General features: G+C 38.6%; 1 protein-coding gene across 1 annotated transcript; it reads right to left on the reverse strand.

Moving 5' to 3' along the window:
- Window positions 1–1,420: 1,420 nt before the first annotated feature.
- NPQ1 (non-photochemical quenching 1) lies at window positions 1,421–9,697 on the reverse strand. Its single transcript, XM_087373000.1, has 5 exons — window positions 9,478–9,697; window positions 8,725–9,085; window positions 5,650–5,746; window positions 2,396–2,787; window positions 1,421–2,123 (listed from the first exon to the last, which is right to left on the reverse strand). The coding sequence occupies exons 1-5, from the start codon at window positions 9,545–9,547 to the stop codon at window positions 1,622–1,624; spliced, it is 1,422 nt and encodes a 473-aa protein (XP_087229126.1). The 5' UTR covers window positions 9,548–9,697; the 3' UTR covers window positions 1,421–1,621.
- Between the last annotated feature and the right edge of the window lie 9,382 nt (window positions 9,698–19,079).

The following is a 19,079-nucleotide window of genomic DNA, read 5'->3' on the forward strand; positions in this document are numbered from 1 at the left end:
GTTCAGTGACTAGTCCTTATTTCATTCCCCATACACATCATCTTGAGGGAAGGCCTAATTCATGATGTTGATCTTGAGGGAAGGTGTTGTGGATTCATCTCAACATCATGTTCATAATGCGCATATCACTAACAAAAAGACACTAACCATAAAGAGGTATGTAAATGTTCAATCTTCTCAACTAACATAGTGTACAGTTAGTCATCTGGGGTGTTTTCTATGGATGTGCCCTCTCTCCTCCCATCTCCACTCCACCTCTTCCTCTTCATATTTAAATGTTCATCGTCATCATCTGGTAACTAACTAATATAGTGAGAGAAAACGTTAACTGCAATGAGATCGTACCCAAGTTACATCTGTTTGGCAAGTCATGAAATCATTGCAGGGAAGACCAATTCCTACTCTTAAAATTAAATTGTTTTCATACAAGCGTAAGAACAAAGAAAATGAAGTTTATAAGCAACTTTAGACAAAATTATGAATAAATTAGAAAAATTTAAGTAATAATAACTTAATAAAAAAAGCTACGCTTATGTCCTCATCACTAACCAAGCATAACCTGCCGAAAGAATATGAAATTTCTTGGGTAAACCCAATGCTTACTAAGAATTGAAAACCCAACCAAACAAACAACTACTTTGAAAGCAAAAAGGAAGAAACAAAGCAGAAAATAAGAATAAGAAATGCAGAGAGAGAGAGAGAGAGAGAGAGAGAGAGAGAGAGAGAATTACATTAGCTCAAATTTCCACCATTAGCACAACCTAACCAAAAAAACAAGAAGAAAGAAGAAGAAGAAGAAGAAGAGGTGTACATACAAGAAAATATTATTATCATTATTTTCTAATTAGACACTTTTTTTAGTGAAAGTCTAATTACACACACACACACACACACATAGAGAGTAAACTAAACTAAACTAAAGTAAATAGATACATAAGAGTAGACGAACTCCAAAAATTGAACAAACCTAAGAACTAAAAAGAAAATGGGCTATGAAGCTCCCCACCTTGGATTTTGATTCTATGTTCAAGGATTCAAAACATACCCAAAGCCGAAATTCCAAAGATATAATGACTAAGTCTACAATGTAGGATAGAGCGGAGTTTCTCATTACTTTTCTTGTATTATAGCCCTTCCTGAGAAGTAGTGGGATTAAATTACTAAATTGAGAGAGAAATTCACTCTTACTTGTGCAAAGATGAGAGAACCTATAGAATTGGGAACTAATTGCTCCATATTCAGCCATATCAGAGATGTTTTAGTCAATGTAAGGCATTTGTATGATATTCATCATAGCATAGTTAGGCTGTTATCATTTATCATAGATATCAACTTCTAAACCTCAAGAAGATTGAGTAATGCTAAGATCCAAGAAACTTCCACTAGCTGTACAATTAAGTTCACAAAACTCTCGGGGGGTAAATTCCTCCACATAAACTCAAATTCATAGTAAAAAGGTAGAAGTTTTGCTGAGAAAACAGCACAATTAGTGCCCAGTGCAATATCAATGCTTATTGCAATAAAGAGTCTCCTATAGTTATGAACAAATTATCTAGAAGGAAGGCACAAAAATGAATTCAATCTCTAATACAATAAGAATGCGTAGTAGCCAACACAACCCTTACCTCAGTTTTCTGATGGGCACTGCCTTTCCAAACAGTTTTTCAACCTCTTCAGCCTCCATCTTTAGGTCACCAAGCAGTGCTTTTTCTTCATCACCTAGCTCTCGAAAAAATAATTCCTCATCCTTTTTTAGTTCTTGCACTCCTTCCTTCAGCCTATCTAATAAAGTCATTTCAATTTTCCCAACCTTAAATACTTCTTCCTTAATTTCATTTACCTCCTGCACCAATGCCTGCTCTCCCTCTTCAACCTTTCTCTCAATCCTTGCAAGGAGGGGGGGCTGTGGCCCACATGTATTGTCTGTAGTCCGGAACGTTTTAAAATCTAGCCCAGCCCTTTTTGCTGCTGCAGCAAGTTCTGGAATAATACTTGCAGGAAGTGTTTTGCTGCGGGTGTACACAACTGCACCTCCATATCCATCCCAAGCATCATTTCGTCCTCTATAGTAGACAAATATGTAATCATCGGGCTGTTGTTTTGTCTTAGCTGACAAAATGTACCTAAGAAAAATTACAAAGATTATTACCACACATGTCAGAGCATGAAGCCAAACAATATAAATTATTTCCAAAACCTATTGTGAAAATTGAAAGGGATCTTCGTCATTGGTACTTCAAAAAAGTTCGATGAACAAGTTCTGGGCAGATAACAGAGAGCAAAACCGGAGACTCTAGTCACTATCAAAACTTCCAAGCTTCCCATTATTGGAGCTCCTATAGGCATATAAAACTAAGTGGAGAGCATCTATAAAGAAAAAGCAGTGCAGCCATACCAGTCATCTTGGTAATGTAAGAACTCATTATTATGGTTGTAAAGTATTCCAGGCTGCTTCGAATCCTGCACAAAGTTCTGAACAGCAGACCGTGTGAAAAAGCCCCCATCTGGCGTTTTTATTCTCCATGACAGCTTGCCTGTAAGCTTGTTTGGAGAAGCTGAGAACTCGTGTAGTTGGCAATCAAAAGTATCAAATGTTGGGTTGAGACCACTGCTGATATACCACTTTCCACTAAAATCTAGCGTACTGAAATTATCCACAACTGCCATTGGTGGTGGGACTGGAAAATCACCCTGGTCAACCTTTTGAGGAACACAGTTTCTCTTTGAGACAGCACAATCATTAAATTGGTCCACCACACTATTCTCGAAAAGATCTCCACAGCCAATCTGTACAATGGAATAATCATGACAACATAAGGTACTTCCCTAGACAATTCCATGTCACAGAGACCAATAAAAGAAACCTCATGTACCTGCCCATAAAATTTGATTTTGAAAAAAGCAGAGGAATGAACAAACTATCCAGTAGCGAACCTTAAAGGCTTCAAGCAATTCACGAGGTAACATTTGAGATTTCAAAGTAATAGTATTTCCAACACCAAAACTTCATGACATTTTTGTCAACTGGCTGCTGTATCCTAGGTGAATAACATGATCAAATCAGATGGTGGATAACGTGATCAAAATCACACGGCTTACTTTTTCAATACCCTTGTCAATTCAAGATAGTGTTGCAAGAAGAGGTCTCAAGAAATTGAAGACCACGCCAGACTGGAGGAAAATTGGAAACATACATCAAGTAATCAACGTGTAGGTACGTAGACAAAAATAGCAATAGATTGCACGTCGGATCTCAGACAAGATGAAGATAGGCTCTTGGAGTACATACTTGAAGCGATGAGGATTGAATAATGGAGCTGAGAGCACTAGATGCATAGAAAAACAACTGTTCATAGAGTCTTATTGGTGAACATACAAATGCAAAGGGAGCCACCCTTGCTTTGCCTTACTTTGCTCTACTGCTGCTCTTACATTGCTTTGCTCCTATGTTGGCTTGTCTGTCGCTACTCAATGTGTACTTGTCTGTCAACACTCGCTTGATACCTTACATAGAGTAGCGGAATGGAACCAGGCTGGTTTTCTTGGTGGAAGGTGTACTTTATGTTCCCAAACTCAACAATAATCTTTTGTCAATGGGACAAAGGATGAAACATAAAAATAGAGTCATCTTTGAGTGAGATGAATTAAAATCAGAGATCTCGCAAGGGTATCCGTCTCTCACACGTAGAAGTAATTCTACAAGCTTGATGCAATATTTCTTCTAAATATACTCACCCTCTAGAATATCTACTATTTGAAAAACTAGTGAAATGATGCTTATTTAGAATGCTAGCTTTAGTGCTAGACTTTCGTGCCATCTCAACAATAACTGATGCCACTTTTCGCAATAGGCGCAAGAGATATGCTCATGTAAAGGTCAAAAGTTTGAGGCAATTGAGAAATCAAAATATGGCAATGGGCGTTCCTAAACATCAATTTCTTGGAAAAGGTTACGCTTATTTAGAATGCTAGCTTCAGTGCTAGACTTTCATGCCATCTCAACTAAACATCAACTGATGCCACTTTTCGCAATAGGCACAAGAGATATGCTCATGTAAAGGTCAAAAGATTGAGGCAATTGAGAAATCAAAATATGGCAATGGGCATTCCTAAACATCAATTTCTTGGAAAAGGTGATGGAGCATGTTGCTTCGATAAACAATCTAGAGCCAGCTTTGAAAGAAGCACCTCTTGAGTAAGAGGTAAATTTGATACATACAAATGTATAAGGTTATGCGGAAGAACATGACTTTAGTAGGCAATGCTTAGTGAGAAGCATCTTCCAAATTAGTATTAGGTAGAAGAAATCCACACCGTTGCAGCATTATCTGAACCCTAAGTTTAGTTTGCTGCCTCCAAGGGTGTGACCTGGTGGTATGAACATGGGCTATCAGTGCTGATAACTTGGGTTCAAGTTCTCAGGGTACTGTTTTTCAAGGGTTCTACAGTAGCTCTAGTGAATCTATGGGTACTCCTTGGGTGCATGTATCAGGAAATCCCAAGTAGCTAAACCTATGGGTGTTCTCCTTAGGGGGCTGTATGAGAGTTAGATGTAACCCCCTTGTGCCCTCAAGAAGGGTGGCCCTTACGGGGCTACACTCATGCAATGTAGGAGCATACCTGTGAGAAAGTACCCCCCTTCCCCTTCCCTTCAAAAGAAAATACCTGCACAAATTTTTTCTACTCGTCTGCCTGATCTAAAAATCAGGGTAGATTATCATACATACATGATACATGAGAACAGAGATTACTACTTGACATTGGATTGCAATGTCACCTGCAACACAAATCAGGTACCAGAATGCCTGAAAACCAAGAGACAAGAATTGTTGAGGGAAGGTCTAGCAATATAACAAACATTAATGTAGCCTCATCCTTGAAACAATGCCTCTCCCACGGGCAGCTATTGCAAGAGGGACTCCTTCCACTGAAGCAAGACACTATGACAAGCATTGGCAAACAGTGTCAACACAATAAAAAATTACATATCCTGAACTGTTTAAGGTGCTGCTTGAATTTTCCATTGGCCATACAGCTAAATGTGATCCAGCAAATTATACAACCAGTGCAGGAACTACTCAAATTGTCATTAAGGCAATATTCTTAAAGAAAGCGCCAAATTACTAAAAAGACTATTGCACAAAGGCAGAATCCAGCTGCTCCACTCGCCAACAGACTCCTTTTGCACCAAAGAGAGGTAACAAACACCTTAGAAAGATGACACTCAAAATCTTTGAAGTTTGTACATATTACCCCTCCTGAGTACAATGTAAACCAGACTAAATAACAGAGTGCATAGTAGTGCATGGACCCTAAAAACTCCAGCCTGTGGCTGGTACTCCACAAATACCCTAAGGGCCTTGCCCAATCATGCTGTATCCATCCAGGAGTGGAGGGCTCACCTTGGAACATCAGATTGCACGTAGTTAAAACCACAGTATTTCTTGTTAATAATCATGCAATAACAACTCAACAAGTGCCTTACTGCTGATCCCAACAAAAAGGAAAATGACACACGTTCGAATCCACAATATTACTTGAGCCTTTAGCCCACATGCTTTTCATCATGCAATAAATAATTGTTTTGGGAAAAAAGGCGCGATATTGGAAAAGCTAAATTTTGTGACTGCAATGAAACGAAGTTAATACCTGACACTGTGTCTCATCAGGCCGGTCGTTGCAAGCCTGCAAGCAAGCTATATTTGCTGCACATGCAGGATCAGCGATGCACCGTGCTAACTCCACCCTGTTAAAAAAGGACAGCTTAGCAACTACAGTCCAGAAACTCTCTCCCCCACATTGGACTTTGGCCATTATATAGGAATGACTTCCATTTTTAAGCATCTCTCTCTCTCTCCACATTCTAGCTTTTGTTGCGACATTGAAAAATATTATCATCCGCAGTATAAAAGAGGCCTTCAGTGAGTTACCTTCTGCCATCCCTTACAAGGCAGAATTGCTGGCTTGTTGTGATAAAAAATTTGTGCTTGTGCATTTTTTTCTTTCAAAAAATTTGGGAAGAGGGGAAGGGGTCTCAATTCCCATCAAATGGTTCTCCTTAGATCCCTAGCTTGTGCTAGCATGTCCATCATCATTTACTGCTATATCAGTACTCACTACATCCACTTCTTGTGTTAAAAATAGCAGAAGACTCATTAGATCACCCAGGATGACCTACGGCAAGTATACATACATAACTTGTAGTATCCCCTCGCAGCTTTGTGTGACCACCGAGGTACCTACAGATTCACCTTCTCATGCAGTACGAATCATCTATTTCCAAATTTCAGTTTCAGTTGTGGCTATCAAAATTCAAGTAAGAAAGACATCAACTGACTGAAGCTAGCCCAAACTTGATCCTCTCAGTCCACATGCACCGATTGTAGCTTGGTATCCCCCTTCCCCAACCCTAACAGATATTATGGCACAATTTCACATAGCACTTGATGTAAAATCAAGAAAATTCATGCTAGTATGCTAATGTAAACAAGGTTTAGCCTATAGGTTGTATGGTCCATTCAACCAAAATTTATATTTTCTCAAGATGCCATATTTAATGAAGACTTGGCATGAAAGAGCCTCGAAGTGAGTGAAGAGATTTATGTCCCATCCAACATAAAAGAATCAGACATACACACTTTTACAGGCTTCCCATATGCTAGACCAAGCTGTAGGTGCAACTAATCTTCTCCACACAAAAAAACTTGGGAAAGCACCTTTCCATGCCTCCAGAAAGTAGAAATAGCAACAAAGTATCCAAAATACTTCTCTGAAGAGAGGGAGTGTAAGCTGTCCACTGCAGTCCGCTGCTAGTTAGTCGCAAAATATATGTGAGTGATGTCCCAATTATTTAATGGCAAGACTAGTCTACCATTTTACACCACAGTAAGGGTAAGAACCATCATCTCCTCAGGTTCCACAGTAAGGGTAAGAACCATCATCTCCTCAGGTTTGCAATTCTTTAGCATGGGAGTTCAGAAGATTTGTGTGCGAATGGAGGGAACTCTCAACTCTTTAGCCACCTATCCCGTAGCTCCACTCCCCTCAGCCTTCTTTGCTTGTCCTCCCTTCTACCCTGCCTCTCCTCTCCAATGCTCCCTCTGCCCTTCTCTTGCTGTCCCCTCGCCACCCTCTCCCAGCCCCCACCCCCCGCACCTCATGTAGCCTCCCTTCTGCCACCTCCTACAGTCCCCCATTGCCTCCACCTCCCCTTTCATCTCTTATTCCCCCTCCTTGGATGAGCTGCTCTCTCCACTCTGCTCCCTAAGCATCCCCTCTGAACAGACCTTTCCTTCCCCTCGTTTTTGCCTCGTTCCCTGCCTAGCGAATTGTCTTTTGGACACTTCATTTGTGTTGAGAGGGCTTTTTCTGCAGTGAGATTCAGCAAAAGGGACTATCATGGTGGAAGCTCCCTCGACTCCCCTTCCTGCCAGAACCCCACTCTCACCTCACGACAAGCAAAATTGCTTGAAAGCGCAGTTCAGTCTCTAGGACAAGGCGTCATGGTGGGGGAGGTACTGGGGCCTTACTCCCATTTGCCAGAAGATACATGATGGGTTTCAGACAAGTCTCCTTGAGGACAGCCACATACCATGGCATCCACCTCTCCTCTTTGGAGACCACCTACAATGAAGTCCTTTGCACACTTAGCCTTCTCCCATGGTACCATGGATTCACATCAAGGATATGGAAACCAAGCACCACATCCCCCAGTGACAGTACCCACTCTAAACCTTCCTCTGGAGTAACACAATGTGCTTAGTTCTACCTCATGGTGTAAAAGTTCACAAATGGCAAAAATCTTATCATATATAAATGAAAACAGGCATATGGAAGAACATCAAGGAAGAACATCATAATGGTTGAAGATGAGAGTGCTGCCCCATTGCAGCAAATATGGGCATAAGTGGGGTCAAATGCAATGTTCAATACCTACATCCATCCAGCCCCTATGCACGTGATATGGCTAATTAGAGCTGTAGCATTTGATCATATGTCTATTTATGGTTTAGTTGACAATATACTACATTGGTTTTTCAAGGCAAACTTGTGTCATTTGATAAAATCTCTCTCTCACACTCTCATCCAAATATATTAACAAGAAATACAAATAAATAAACAGATAAAAATGTGTAACACACGGCTCGTGCACACACAACTCACGCACATACATACACGCACAAAATACTATTTCAAGTAACATACAGCCAGCTTCATGAGACTCAATTTTACAAGATTTTTTTTTCAGAAGCCTTTAACTCTGATTTACCAATTTGTACTCTAGCCCTGTTGAAAGCCCACATTACCTCCAAACATTTAATTTAAGTGTACTTTACAAATAAATAGCGAAAGCAAGGGTGCCTTTTCTAATTTATGTATCTTTAAAATTGTGTATTAAAAGAATGCAACCTCTCGGTGGTCACCCTGCCCTTGATTGGCATAGGAAAAATGTAGCGCACGTCATGATGTTTGATCAGAATCTTTATACAACACGTGTTAATGTTATTTGACACGCAACGACATGCGTAATTAATTTTCAATGTAAAGTCCAAATTTACCCAGATCGGACAACATTTTCCTCAACTCTTGCGGATTCAATGCACGCACACAAACTCATGGTGCAGTTTGACACTTTTACACAGATAACCTGTCATCTGCACACATTATGAGTATATTGCGCATGACTTTCTACGAAAGTTTTCTACAAAAGAACAACGGGCCCACCTGCATTCTTTCAAAAGACAAGCGCATGTTTTCAGGGCGTCAACGGCATGACTGGAAGGAGAAGCCAACACATGCGCTCCCAGTAAGACGCTTGCCACAATTGTGATCGCCTTACAACCTACCTTCTCCCACTTCTGTAATCCAACCTTTTGTTCTCCTCTTCTCTCCAACGTTCCACAGCTTGTGTATGCAGCTGAAGGAGAGCTAGCTTCAGGAGAGGGATGGTCGGCCGCTATTATTCTCAAACGGAACTTCTGCTTCGGTACAGATTGCAGGCAACGCGTCCTTGAAACGAGTCTATCGCAGTGCAGTCGATGCTCAATTATGCCTCTTTGTCCCCTCAATCTGCGTGCTTGGATACCTACGGGAGTAATACTTCTCAGATTCGTGTCCGCAATATAGATTTAAAAGTCGGACAAAATAGTCTCCAACCTCGGTATGAGACACAAGCATCTACAGACTGATTGAACTAAGGCCTGCCATTTGTTTGGAAAAGCGTATCAACGAATGAGTGGATCCACGTTTGCTGAGGAGCGAGCAACCTTTGATATGAACTAAAAAACTATATTTCTTACACGATAACCGACCCAGAAATCGACACCTTCAATCTCAATGCTTTGTGTTCAAAACCACGTTTTTTTCCCCCAGAAAATGTGTTGAAAACCGCTTATTGGACAAACGATGTAATTTCAACTTGGCAACAGCCGCTTATTGGACAAACGATGTAATTTCAACTTGGCAACAGGATTCTACCACTGGAAGAGCATGAGCATGAGCATGAGAATGGGAGGGTAGATCGCAGAAGTGGAGGAAAAGCCGCCATTGTTGTTGGAAACAAAGACGAGTGCCGTTACGGCGGTTTGAGATTCAGAGATGAGGGAAGGGATATCCCAGAAGCTACCAGCGACTGTGCTGACGTGGAGCCAAGGCGGGTGGCTGTGGTAAGCTACATTCTGCGTTCTTCTTTTGATGATATTAGAATTACTGCTTGTAATCTTTTCTACATCAAAATTTTGGTATTAGAATTAGTGAAAAGATTAGGGGAGACATAGCACTCTCTCGAAAACGTGAAAACAGAAAATACACTTTTTTGGAAATTACAAAATAGAAATTTCCTGACTGTCCACTTGGCAAGCTGGCATTGGATGGGATTGCATGCATTGCTAATTTTCGTTCGTAGTTTCCTCCTTCCTCAAAATCACATAGCGGCGGAAATAAGAGAATACAGGTTACGCAATAGCCTCCGGTCCCGCACGTCGTAATTGGTTCGTAGTTCCATTCCTCCACTTATCGTTTGTTATTGTTAAGAGCCTACTTCGTTCTTCCAAGCCCTCCGTTATAAATGCCTACATGAATGATTGCGAATGGAAATAATTATGAGCCCACGTTGCAAGTCGACTACTGCGCTGCGTGGCCACGATGAAGTCTTTGTGTAGGTTCATCGGTCCTTCACAGTTACGACTTGCAGGATATTCAAAACGATATAAACCTTGTAATGGACGGATTCATCTTTGCTCACAAAGGATTTTGTGCATGGTTGTGCCGAATTTGAGCATTAGATTTGGAGGCTGGAAAATCTAAGGATTGGTGAGGGTTTTCGACTGGTTTTGGTTGTTCGTCCATAAATTGGAGATATTCGTTTGAGTCTCTCGAATTCTGTGTCTTGCTTGTGTGGTGGTTCTTCCTGGCTATATAAGTGCTCCTTGGACGGAAGGTATGTGCACTTCTACCTAATCCTGCTATAGCTGCTATGGATGCTTCTGCCGAATTTATGGAAACTGATAGCGGGAATTTTGCTAAAGGTCTATAGTTTTGATTGTCTTCCAATGTTTTTCTTTTCTTCCGTCTTCGTGAGCCGTATAGTCAATCTGATTTGTTATAAACACAATGTTTTTTTCGTAGGTCGACGCAATCTAATAGGCTTTCTTTTGGCAGGTCTTGCCAAAGCATGCCCAGACTATCAGGACTCTCCTAGCCCTCCTTCTAAAGAAATGGCGATTGTCCAAGACATGGAGCAACAAATGAAGGGCAAGAACATCGTTGACGGTAAGATGAAACTAAATTTTCTGTTTAAAATGACGGAGGCCAATGTTGGTGGTGAGGTTGCATCTACATGTGTGTAGTATTCAGTTTTCCCCCAGCGCAATCTGCAGGTTTGCATGCTTCTCTCTGTCGTTTACATTAGCGAAAATTTCTCTGAACACCTGCGTGGTACTTTTTCACTTGACAGTGAGTAAATCTGCTTGATAGACCTCGTCTTCTTCTCTAGCCTCAGTTGACTATGAGTGATCTGCCCATTGCAGTGTATTTTGTAAAAAACACCACTCTGCTTGACATCTTTTCTCCCCTTCTACATCACTACAGTCCGCCTCTACTCTACCTCTTTTCTCCCCCTCTGCATCTTTTTGCATAGCCACTACAGTCCGCCTCTACTCTACATTCCTTCCCCTACTCTTATCTCTTGCGTTGTCATTTTGCATGCGACCCTGCCTCCAAAACACATCATTGCTCTGCTTGACCTCTTTTCTCGGGCTCGAGTCTAGAGATAGCCAGCAGATAGGAGAAGTACCTTGTGGTAAGATCAGAGGACCACACCATTGGTTTGGTGTTTAATAACGCATGTACCACCCAGTTTGATCTTGAATGACATATTTTACCCCCCCTTGCGTTAAAGTTATCGTGGTCTCATATTAAAGTCGTTAGAACTATGGGTAATTCTTTACGAAAGAAATCTATGAGAACAATGAACATTCAGTTGGAACGTGTGTTCTACTATTCCAGCGCAACACATTTTGCATTGAATATGCCGCCAATGTACAATGTAGAAAATATATTTTTCTAGTTTGCTACTATCTTTCATTTTGCATATCTGTAATAGAGTTATCTTAGGCTTGTATTTTTAAAATTTATTTTTACTTTCATTTTCATTTGCAACAGTGCATGTTCTTATGTTGAGAAGACATCGTCCCCCCCTCTCTAAATGCAAATTTAATGTTGCTTGCTTCTTCTGGCCGCCTAAGGAAAACCTTTTGAAGAATTCTCCAATTAGGAAAACACCATGACGTTCATTGAAAACTTCTTTTCAAGAGGTGGCTCAAGAGGCATATGCCCAAGGTAACCCTTTCTCTTTGACTTTTTGCATTTGTCATTTGAATTACTTATTTTAATTAGTTTTCACTTTTTTTTGAATCCAGTGAAGAAGCTTGTACGACATAATCCGAAGTACGTTAGTTTTAAATCTACAATCACTACTTATGTGCGATGCTCACGTAAATCTACACATGTGGAACCCCCTCTTAGAAACAAATCCCCACGAAGAAAAGTTGGAAGTGAAGTTATAAACATTGACCCCGATTAGCTGGGAGATAAACTTTGAAATGTCATTATTTCATTGAAATTTGATTGTTGCAGTACAAACAATTTAACTTTACAAAATTTGTAATATTATTTATTGTGTAATTGTTGATTTAATGCCTTTAGAATTATACATTTTTAATATAATTCTATGGTTGGAAATAAACTACAAAGGTTGAACAAAGAGCAATTTTGAATAAAGTATGTTATTTTCTTATGTATTTACAACATGAGAATTCAAGTACTTTTTAATATATAAAATGTTTATCTAAGATTGTACTATTGAATGCATAAGTCAAATGGATATGATTTTCTTAAGTTATAGATTTTACTTTAGAATTTTGTCATAATATTCATTTTAGACATCTTTCATCTTACTTAAACTTCTATTTTTATTGAGACAACGAGTAAACATCTACTCTCAAAAGAAGATAATGACGAAGTGAACTCATACAATGGAGTTAATGATTTCAAGAACATGCAATTTTCACCACATAGCTGCCCATCCAATGCCAAAGCCATAATTGCATCCAAAGACAACTTTGTGGGAGGGGGGGAATTCTCTAGTATCCCTAGGGATAAGCCACCTATCAGATTGTACACCACATAGATTTGCTTTTGAGGGCAAACTACTTTGCAAGTATGGTACTTATTACAAAGTTGTAAACCCCAAATATCCTACATTCTTGAAAGGCAACTTCACAGACAAATATTGTTCGCATAGTGTAACTTTGCTCATTCTTTCAACTTATATACATCAATTTGTAAAATTTTTACAAATTGGAGAATTTTATAGAGTAGAAGGGGCAAGTGTAGTTGCGAAAGGACCGACAGAAGGAGGAACATCAAAATTCTCTCTACTTGTTGATGCAACAACTTGCACCATTAAGGGAGAACCTTTTGAGGGAAATCTTTGATTATTACCGGATCATTCACTTTGCACATATGTTCCTTGGGCATCTGAAAATATAAACTTTGGAAAGTTGAGTGTTTCCAATGTTATGGGAACTATTGCAATTGTCATAATAAAGGTTGCAAGTGATGAAGGAATGGCAGATGAAATCATAGTTACAGATGGTCCTCGAGACGAAGATAGAGTAGTGGCAAGTTTTCATGCTAATTGGTTAATACCATAGTCTTTTGTGTCACCTAAAAAATTGCTTGACTTTTGTATATGTTTCCTTGTTTGTTGTTATAGCTATCTTTTGTCAAAGAACGAAAAAGCACCCTCACCCAGCTAGTCCAAGAGTTTAATGAAGAAGGTGTTGTTATGTATGTACTCAAGAATGTGTCATTCTTGAAGGCAAAAGGGACAATTTGCATCTTTGACCACCATTTTAGTAGAGTTGCTCAATGGTTCAATCAAAGATGGTTTGAAACAAGATTTTGTTACCCAGGTTGCAAGACTAGAATATGGCACATTGGTAATTTTTCCACATGCAATTTAATTTAGCCACAATGATGTTTAAATTCAATTACACCAATCTTTGCCCAAATGCAGGTATTTGGCGTTATGCACTTCACCAACATCAATGCAGACTTACTTGAGTTCATTTGCAAGTCATGCGTGTTAGTCGAGATCCTCTACTTCACAAAGACATCATATTTTACAAACACCACAATGAATACAGTAACATAGAAGAAGTACTTCAAGCAAACAAATTCACGCAAAATCAATACTTCATGATAAAAACCCTCTCAACTCAAGTACTCTTCTTTGTATTCTTGAGTTTTTCCCTGCCATAAGATACCAACAATTTGTAACAATTCTATTTGAAACATCCTTGCTACATTTGAGATGACAAACAATCCATGGCATACATTTGCAAATATTGCACAAACAACAACAGTGTCTATAAAGACAATCCAACATTTAGTAGAAAACTCTTCTAGTTCTCGTGCCCTGGTGGTAGACATTCTCCAACGATTCCATGCTATTTGCAAGTCCTCTTTCCTTTTGGTAGTTTTTAACAAAAGTAAATTGTTGAGAAAGATAGCAATAGGCAATGAGATACAAAGTGATGTCAAAGAATTATTGCTCGATGAATCAACTTCTCCTTGCACAATCACTCCATTGAAACAATTACAAGGTAAGCGTGCTTACAACAGATGGAGTAAAGATGATGATCTCTGTTTGCATAACCTCATTCAACAATTTCCAAGTTCTCTAGCAAAAGACATAGCATTTGTCTTTCTTCAATGTTCTTCCCAAACAAATTATACAATGCAAAGCACTTTGAACAAAATATACAAGATGAGAAGAGTAATCCTACAACAAAATCTTCCACTTGAACAAAATAATACAACAATAGAGCCTACTTTAGAACAAGTTAAAACACTTAAAGAGAAAAAGAACAACAATATCTCATGTCCAAAAATATACAAAGAAGATCCTCAATACTCCCAGTTTTGCTTGCATTTGTTGCGGGACATTAACATTTTGAGCAAAATTACAAAAACTAAAAGAGGACATGGCTATTTTCCTTGTAGCTAATGAAATTCATGAATCAACACCTCAATCAAGTAAATCTTTTCTATGTACTCTATGCTACAAAGACATCAAGAATGACAAAATACCCATGCTTTCTAACAAGAATATGAAAATGGTTGACCTGAAAACTTTCACAAGAAAACTAAATGCTATTGAAGCACACTTAGTTGCTATTAGAATACCATTTGCACAAATAAGAGAATTAACATATGAAGGACAATTCGGCCTTCATGGAAGTGTTGTGAATGTTTTTGCTGATGTTGGGAGAGCACAACAAATTCTACCACGTTTTTTGGACAAAAATGACACAAGTGCGGTAGCAATCAAAAGAAAGTTAGTGTATCACCATAGCTACATGAGTGGTATTGTTCGTCCAACATTTACAACACTTGCCCTAAGAGAATTATTGGATACACCACTATACAAACAATACAATGTATCCATAAACAATCTTTGCAAACAACATATAAAATATATTCAAAGAGTACAAGCAATGAATGAACAAATAGAATTCAATTCCGACAACATCGTTGAGGATGAGCTTCTAATCGACACTTTCGTTCACGGCATCTACAGTAGTCAACAAGTTGTTGACTATGAAAACCAAACAATTCCTATTGCTCCATCTGAAGGTTTCTTGCCACTAGGCATGTTTAAAGACAAATTTTGTGAAGAGCTCGCATATCCAAATTTATTCTTTGGCACGGCTCGAGCATACCATGTTCCAGAACATGGGTAGAACATACGTCATATCAAACCATAGAAAAATGGGAATTAATGAATGTAGACAGATGCTTTGCACCATCAATAGATAATATTTTCTTCAAAACAATGAAAATCCTTGTCAAACAAATACTTTCTTCCTCTTGGGTGCGCATGCGCAAAGGCCAACCACAAGGGAGGTCACTTCAAGCAAAGGATGCAATAGTAGATACTAACATTGAGAAACTATTGCAATCGAATATAGGTTATCGCGATGTCGCACACCTTCAAACATCATTAGACTACAAATGCTATCTCAAAAAAAATCTTTTTACAATGGTCAGACAATTGGGAGCCGCAAATTTTTTCATCACATTATCATCTGCAGAAAAACTTTGGAACCCACTTATAGATTGCCTTAAGAAACTAAACCCAAATTCATGTACTGCAAGCCAAAGCAATTCAAACAACAAGATTAGAAACCTCATACGCTTGGATCCAGTTACTACATCAAGATATTATGTCCATAAATTTCAAGCTCTTAAAACATTGCTTCGAAATGATCCCTCCATTCTTGGGAAAATGAATGACTTCTTCTTTGTCACAGAGTTTCAAAATAGGGGAAGCCAATACGATCATGGCCTCCTGTGGATCGATAGTGCACCAATGGAATTTCACCAAATGAAGAAATTGAAGCTTTCCTCGATAGAAACATAACTACAAACATATCTTTGTTTCCATGTGCACATAAAGATATTCAAATACATAAGCATCACAAAGCTTGCTAGAAAAGACAAAAGCAATGCAGATTTGGTCTCCCGAGACCTCCAATGAGTGCAACAAAAATTCTACATCCATTAGATCTTGATTCAAATAACACAACTTTAAAGAAAAACATGAAGACAATCAAGTCATTGCTACTAGAAGATGCAACATTGACACTAGACTACTCTTCCTTCTTAATAGCTATTAAATTACCAGAACACGCATACATTGAAAGTCTTCGTTCTTCTATTTCACAACCCACTATATTCTTTAAAAGGGATCCTAAAGACATATATACAAATAACTTCAATCCAATGTTGTCTAATTTATGGGGAGCAAACACTGATGTACAATTTATACTAAATCCACATGGGGCTATTGCATACTACACATCATACATGACAAAAGTAGATAAAGAGACTACAGAAGCAGTTCAAGCAGCTATGTTACAAAGCATGCAGAAAACGCACAACCCAATGAACACATCAGGTGTATAGGCAATGCAATTTTGTATACTCAACATGTAAGCTTCCAATCTTTATCACTACCTCTTTCAACATCATCTAGATGCTTCCAATACATCAATACAAGTCCACCTAAAAAACGTACGTTGTTATTGAAGCGACGAAAACAACTAGAGCAACTAGACCCAGACATCACAAATATTTTCTTTGACGACATCATTACTAAATATTTGAAATGCCCCATAAATATACAACACATTTGCCTAGCAAGCGTTGCAAGTCAATACACCCTCTCAACAACATCGCCAAAAAAACGCAAGAAGGAAAGGGTTATACGCTTCAACAACTACAACGCAAACACTAATCCAGAAAAGCACTACAGAGAGCTAAGCACTTTGTTCCTACCATATCAAGTAGTTGAACCAAATCTTGATGACTTAAGTGCTACTTGGCATGACAAATACAACGACAATAAAGAAATCATAGACAAAATAAGGCACATTTTAACAAAATTAGTAAATCGCTTTCACATAATTGTGCAGATGTTTCTAGTACTACAACAAGCTCAAAACAATCCTAGGACAAAAAATTGAATTTGTACAACATTGTCATTGATATGCCAATGAAAAAAAAGAAAACACAACACCCAAATCATTGCTATTAGCATATAAACTATTACCACAAAATGAGCATTACAGCACATTGAGAAAGTTGAAGGACCAACAATGTTAAGTTTTGAATGACATCGTGTTACAAAAGAGAGTGGAACCACAAAAAAATATTCATCTCTTTCTCATCAGCAACGCAGGTACATGAAAAACCTTCACATTACTAGCGCCACTTCTAAGGTTTTACTCACACAAACAAACTACCAACGTTGATTTGCCAAAATTTTTGTTGCTTGCATACACTGGGAAGGTAGACTTCAATATTGGAGGAACAACTATTCACTCAGCTCTCCATTTTCCTCTAATGGCATCCCATTACACAAGTCTTTTAGCAGAGAAGCTCCAAGAACTATCGCAACTTTACAAAGACCTCCAACTAGTGGTCTTCGACGAAATCTTTCTAATCGGACATAGTGCACTAGTCGTAGCAGATATGCGGCTTAGGGAGATCAAACACAACCACATGCTACCATTTGGAGGAGTAGACATACTATTGTGTGGAGACCTTTGCCAAGCTAGCCCCACAAGAGATTCACGGATTTTTTTGGAAAAATTAGTAAACAATTCAAAAATTTCTACCTATTAGGAGGAAAATCTACTCCTCTATGAGCTAACCACACCTATGCATCAATCAAATCAAGAATTTATACAAGTCTTTAATAAAATAAGAGTAGGAGAACACACTGTCAATGACATAGCATATATAAACAAAAAATTACTTTCGTAAGCCTATGAACAAACAAGACATACCTTACCTTTTCTACATGAATGTAGCAAAATACATTCACAAGAACAAAGAAGTATTTGAATTGCTAACAACAAGCCCATACATCATTCGAGCAATTGACAAAAAACACAAAACATGTAGCAAAAAAGTAGCAATACTAGCAGACCCAAAAACCACTCATGGCTTGCACAAATTACTGCACTTGAAGCCTCGAATGATAGTGGAAATATGCTCTGGAAATTTGGACATTTTAGATGGATTGGTCAACGGCACAAATGGCATATTCAAAGACTCAAGTGAAAATAAAGAACCACATGTTCTTTGGGTCCTTTTCAACAACAACAACATCGGCAAAATGGCATGTCTCAACAACAAGCATATTTACAACAACAAAATCCATTCCACTTGGACACCAATACATCCAATCACTCGCAAATTCCAAATCGGTAAACACCACTTGAATACAGTATCTCGAACACAATTTTCGATACAGCTAGCTGCTGCAAGGACAATCGGCCATTCTCAAGGCCTATCCATGGATTCCCTAGCATTTGATCCCTCCTCCATCAAATCTCATGGCCTTGCATACATAGCCCTATCCCTTGTACGCAACCCTAAAAAAATTGTATATTATCAATCCAATTGAAAACAAACACATCAAAGTTGATCCCAATGTTCTTAAAGAAATTGAGTGCTTGAAAAAACAAAGATTATGGAAAACAAAACAAATAGACTTCTCCAACCATAATAACAAACTTAAAACTTTGCAATCACTCAATACTAGAGCTCTAAAATCACACTTTCAAGATATAATTAATGACAAAAGCCTTCTAAATGCATCAATACTTTGTTTTCAAGAATTGCATAGCAACTCCCTTCACTCACATGCAGTTTAACACTCATAACATGCTATTAAATAAGACCTTTTACCATTTGATCATGCTCCAGTGTTGTGTGGTAACGATGTGCATATGATGGCTAAATGCAATCAGTTCGTGGTTGACATTGTGATTGTGCATACCGAAGAGGCTAAGGTTTCAGGTTCAGCAAGTGAGGAAGAGAGAGGTGAAACTAGCAGTGAAGATGAGAGCTCAATCATGTATGATAGTGATGAAGTTGAAGTGGCTATTACTAATGATAAAGTGAAAGACCTACAGTTAAAACACTTAGTTTGGGTCGGACCA

The sequence above is a fragment of the Dipteris shenzhenensis genome, chromosome 3 (assembly GCF_047967505.1).
Source record: "Dipteris shenzhenensis isolate YYH24624 ecotype China chromosome 3, Dip_SZ_1.0, whole genome shotgun sequence".
Lineage (NCBI taxonomy): Eukaryota > Viridiplantae > Streptophyta > Polypodiopsida > Gleicheniales > Dipteridaceae > Dipteris > Dipteris shenzhenensis.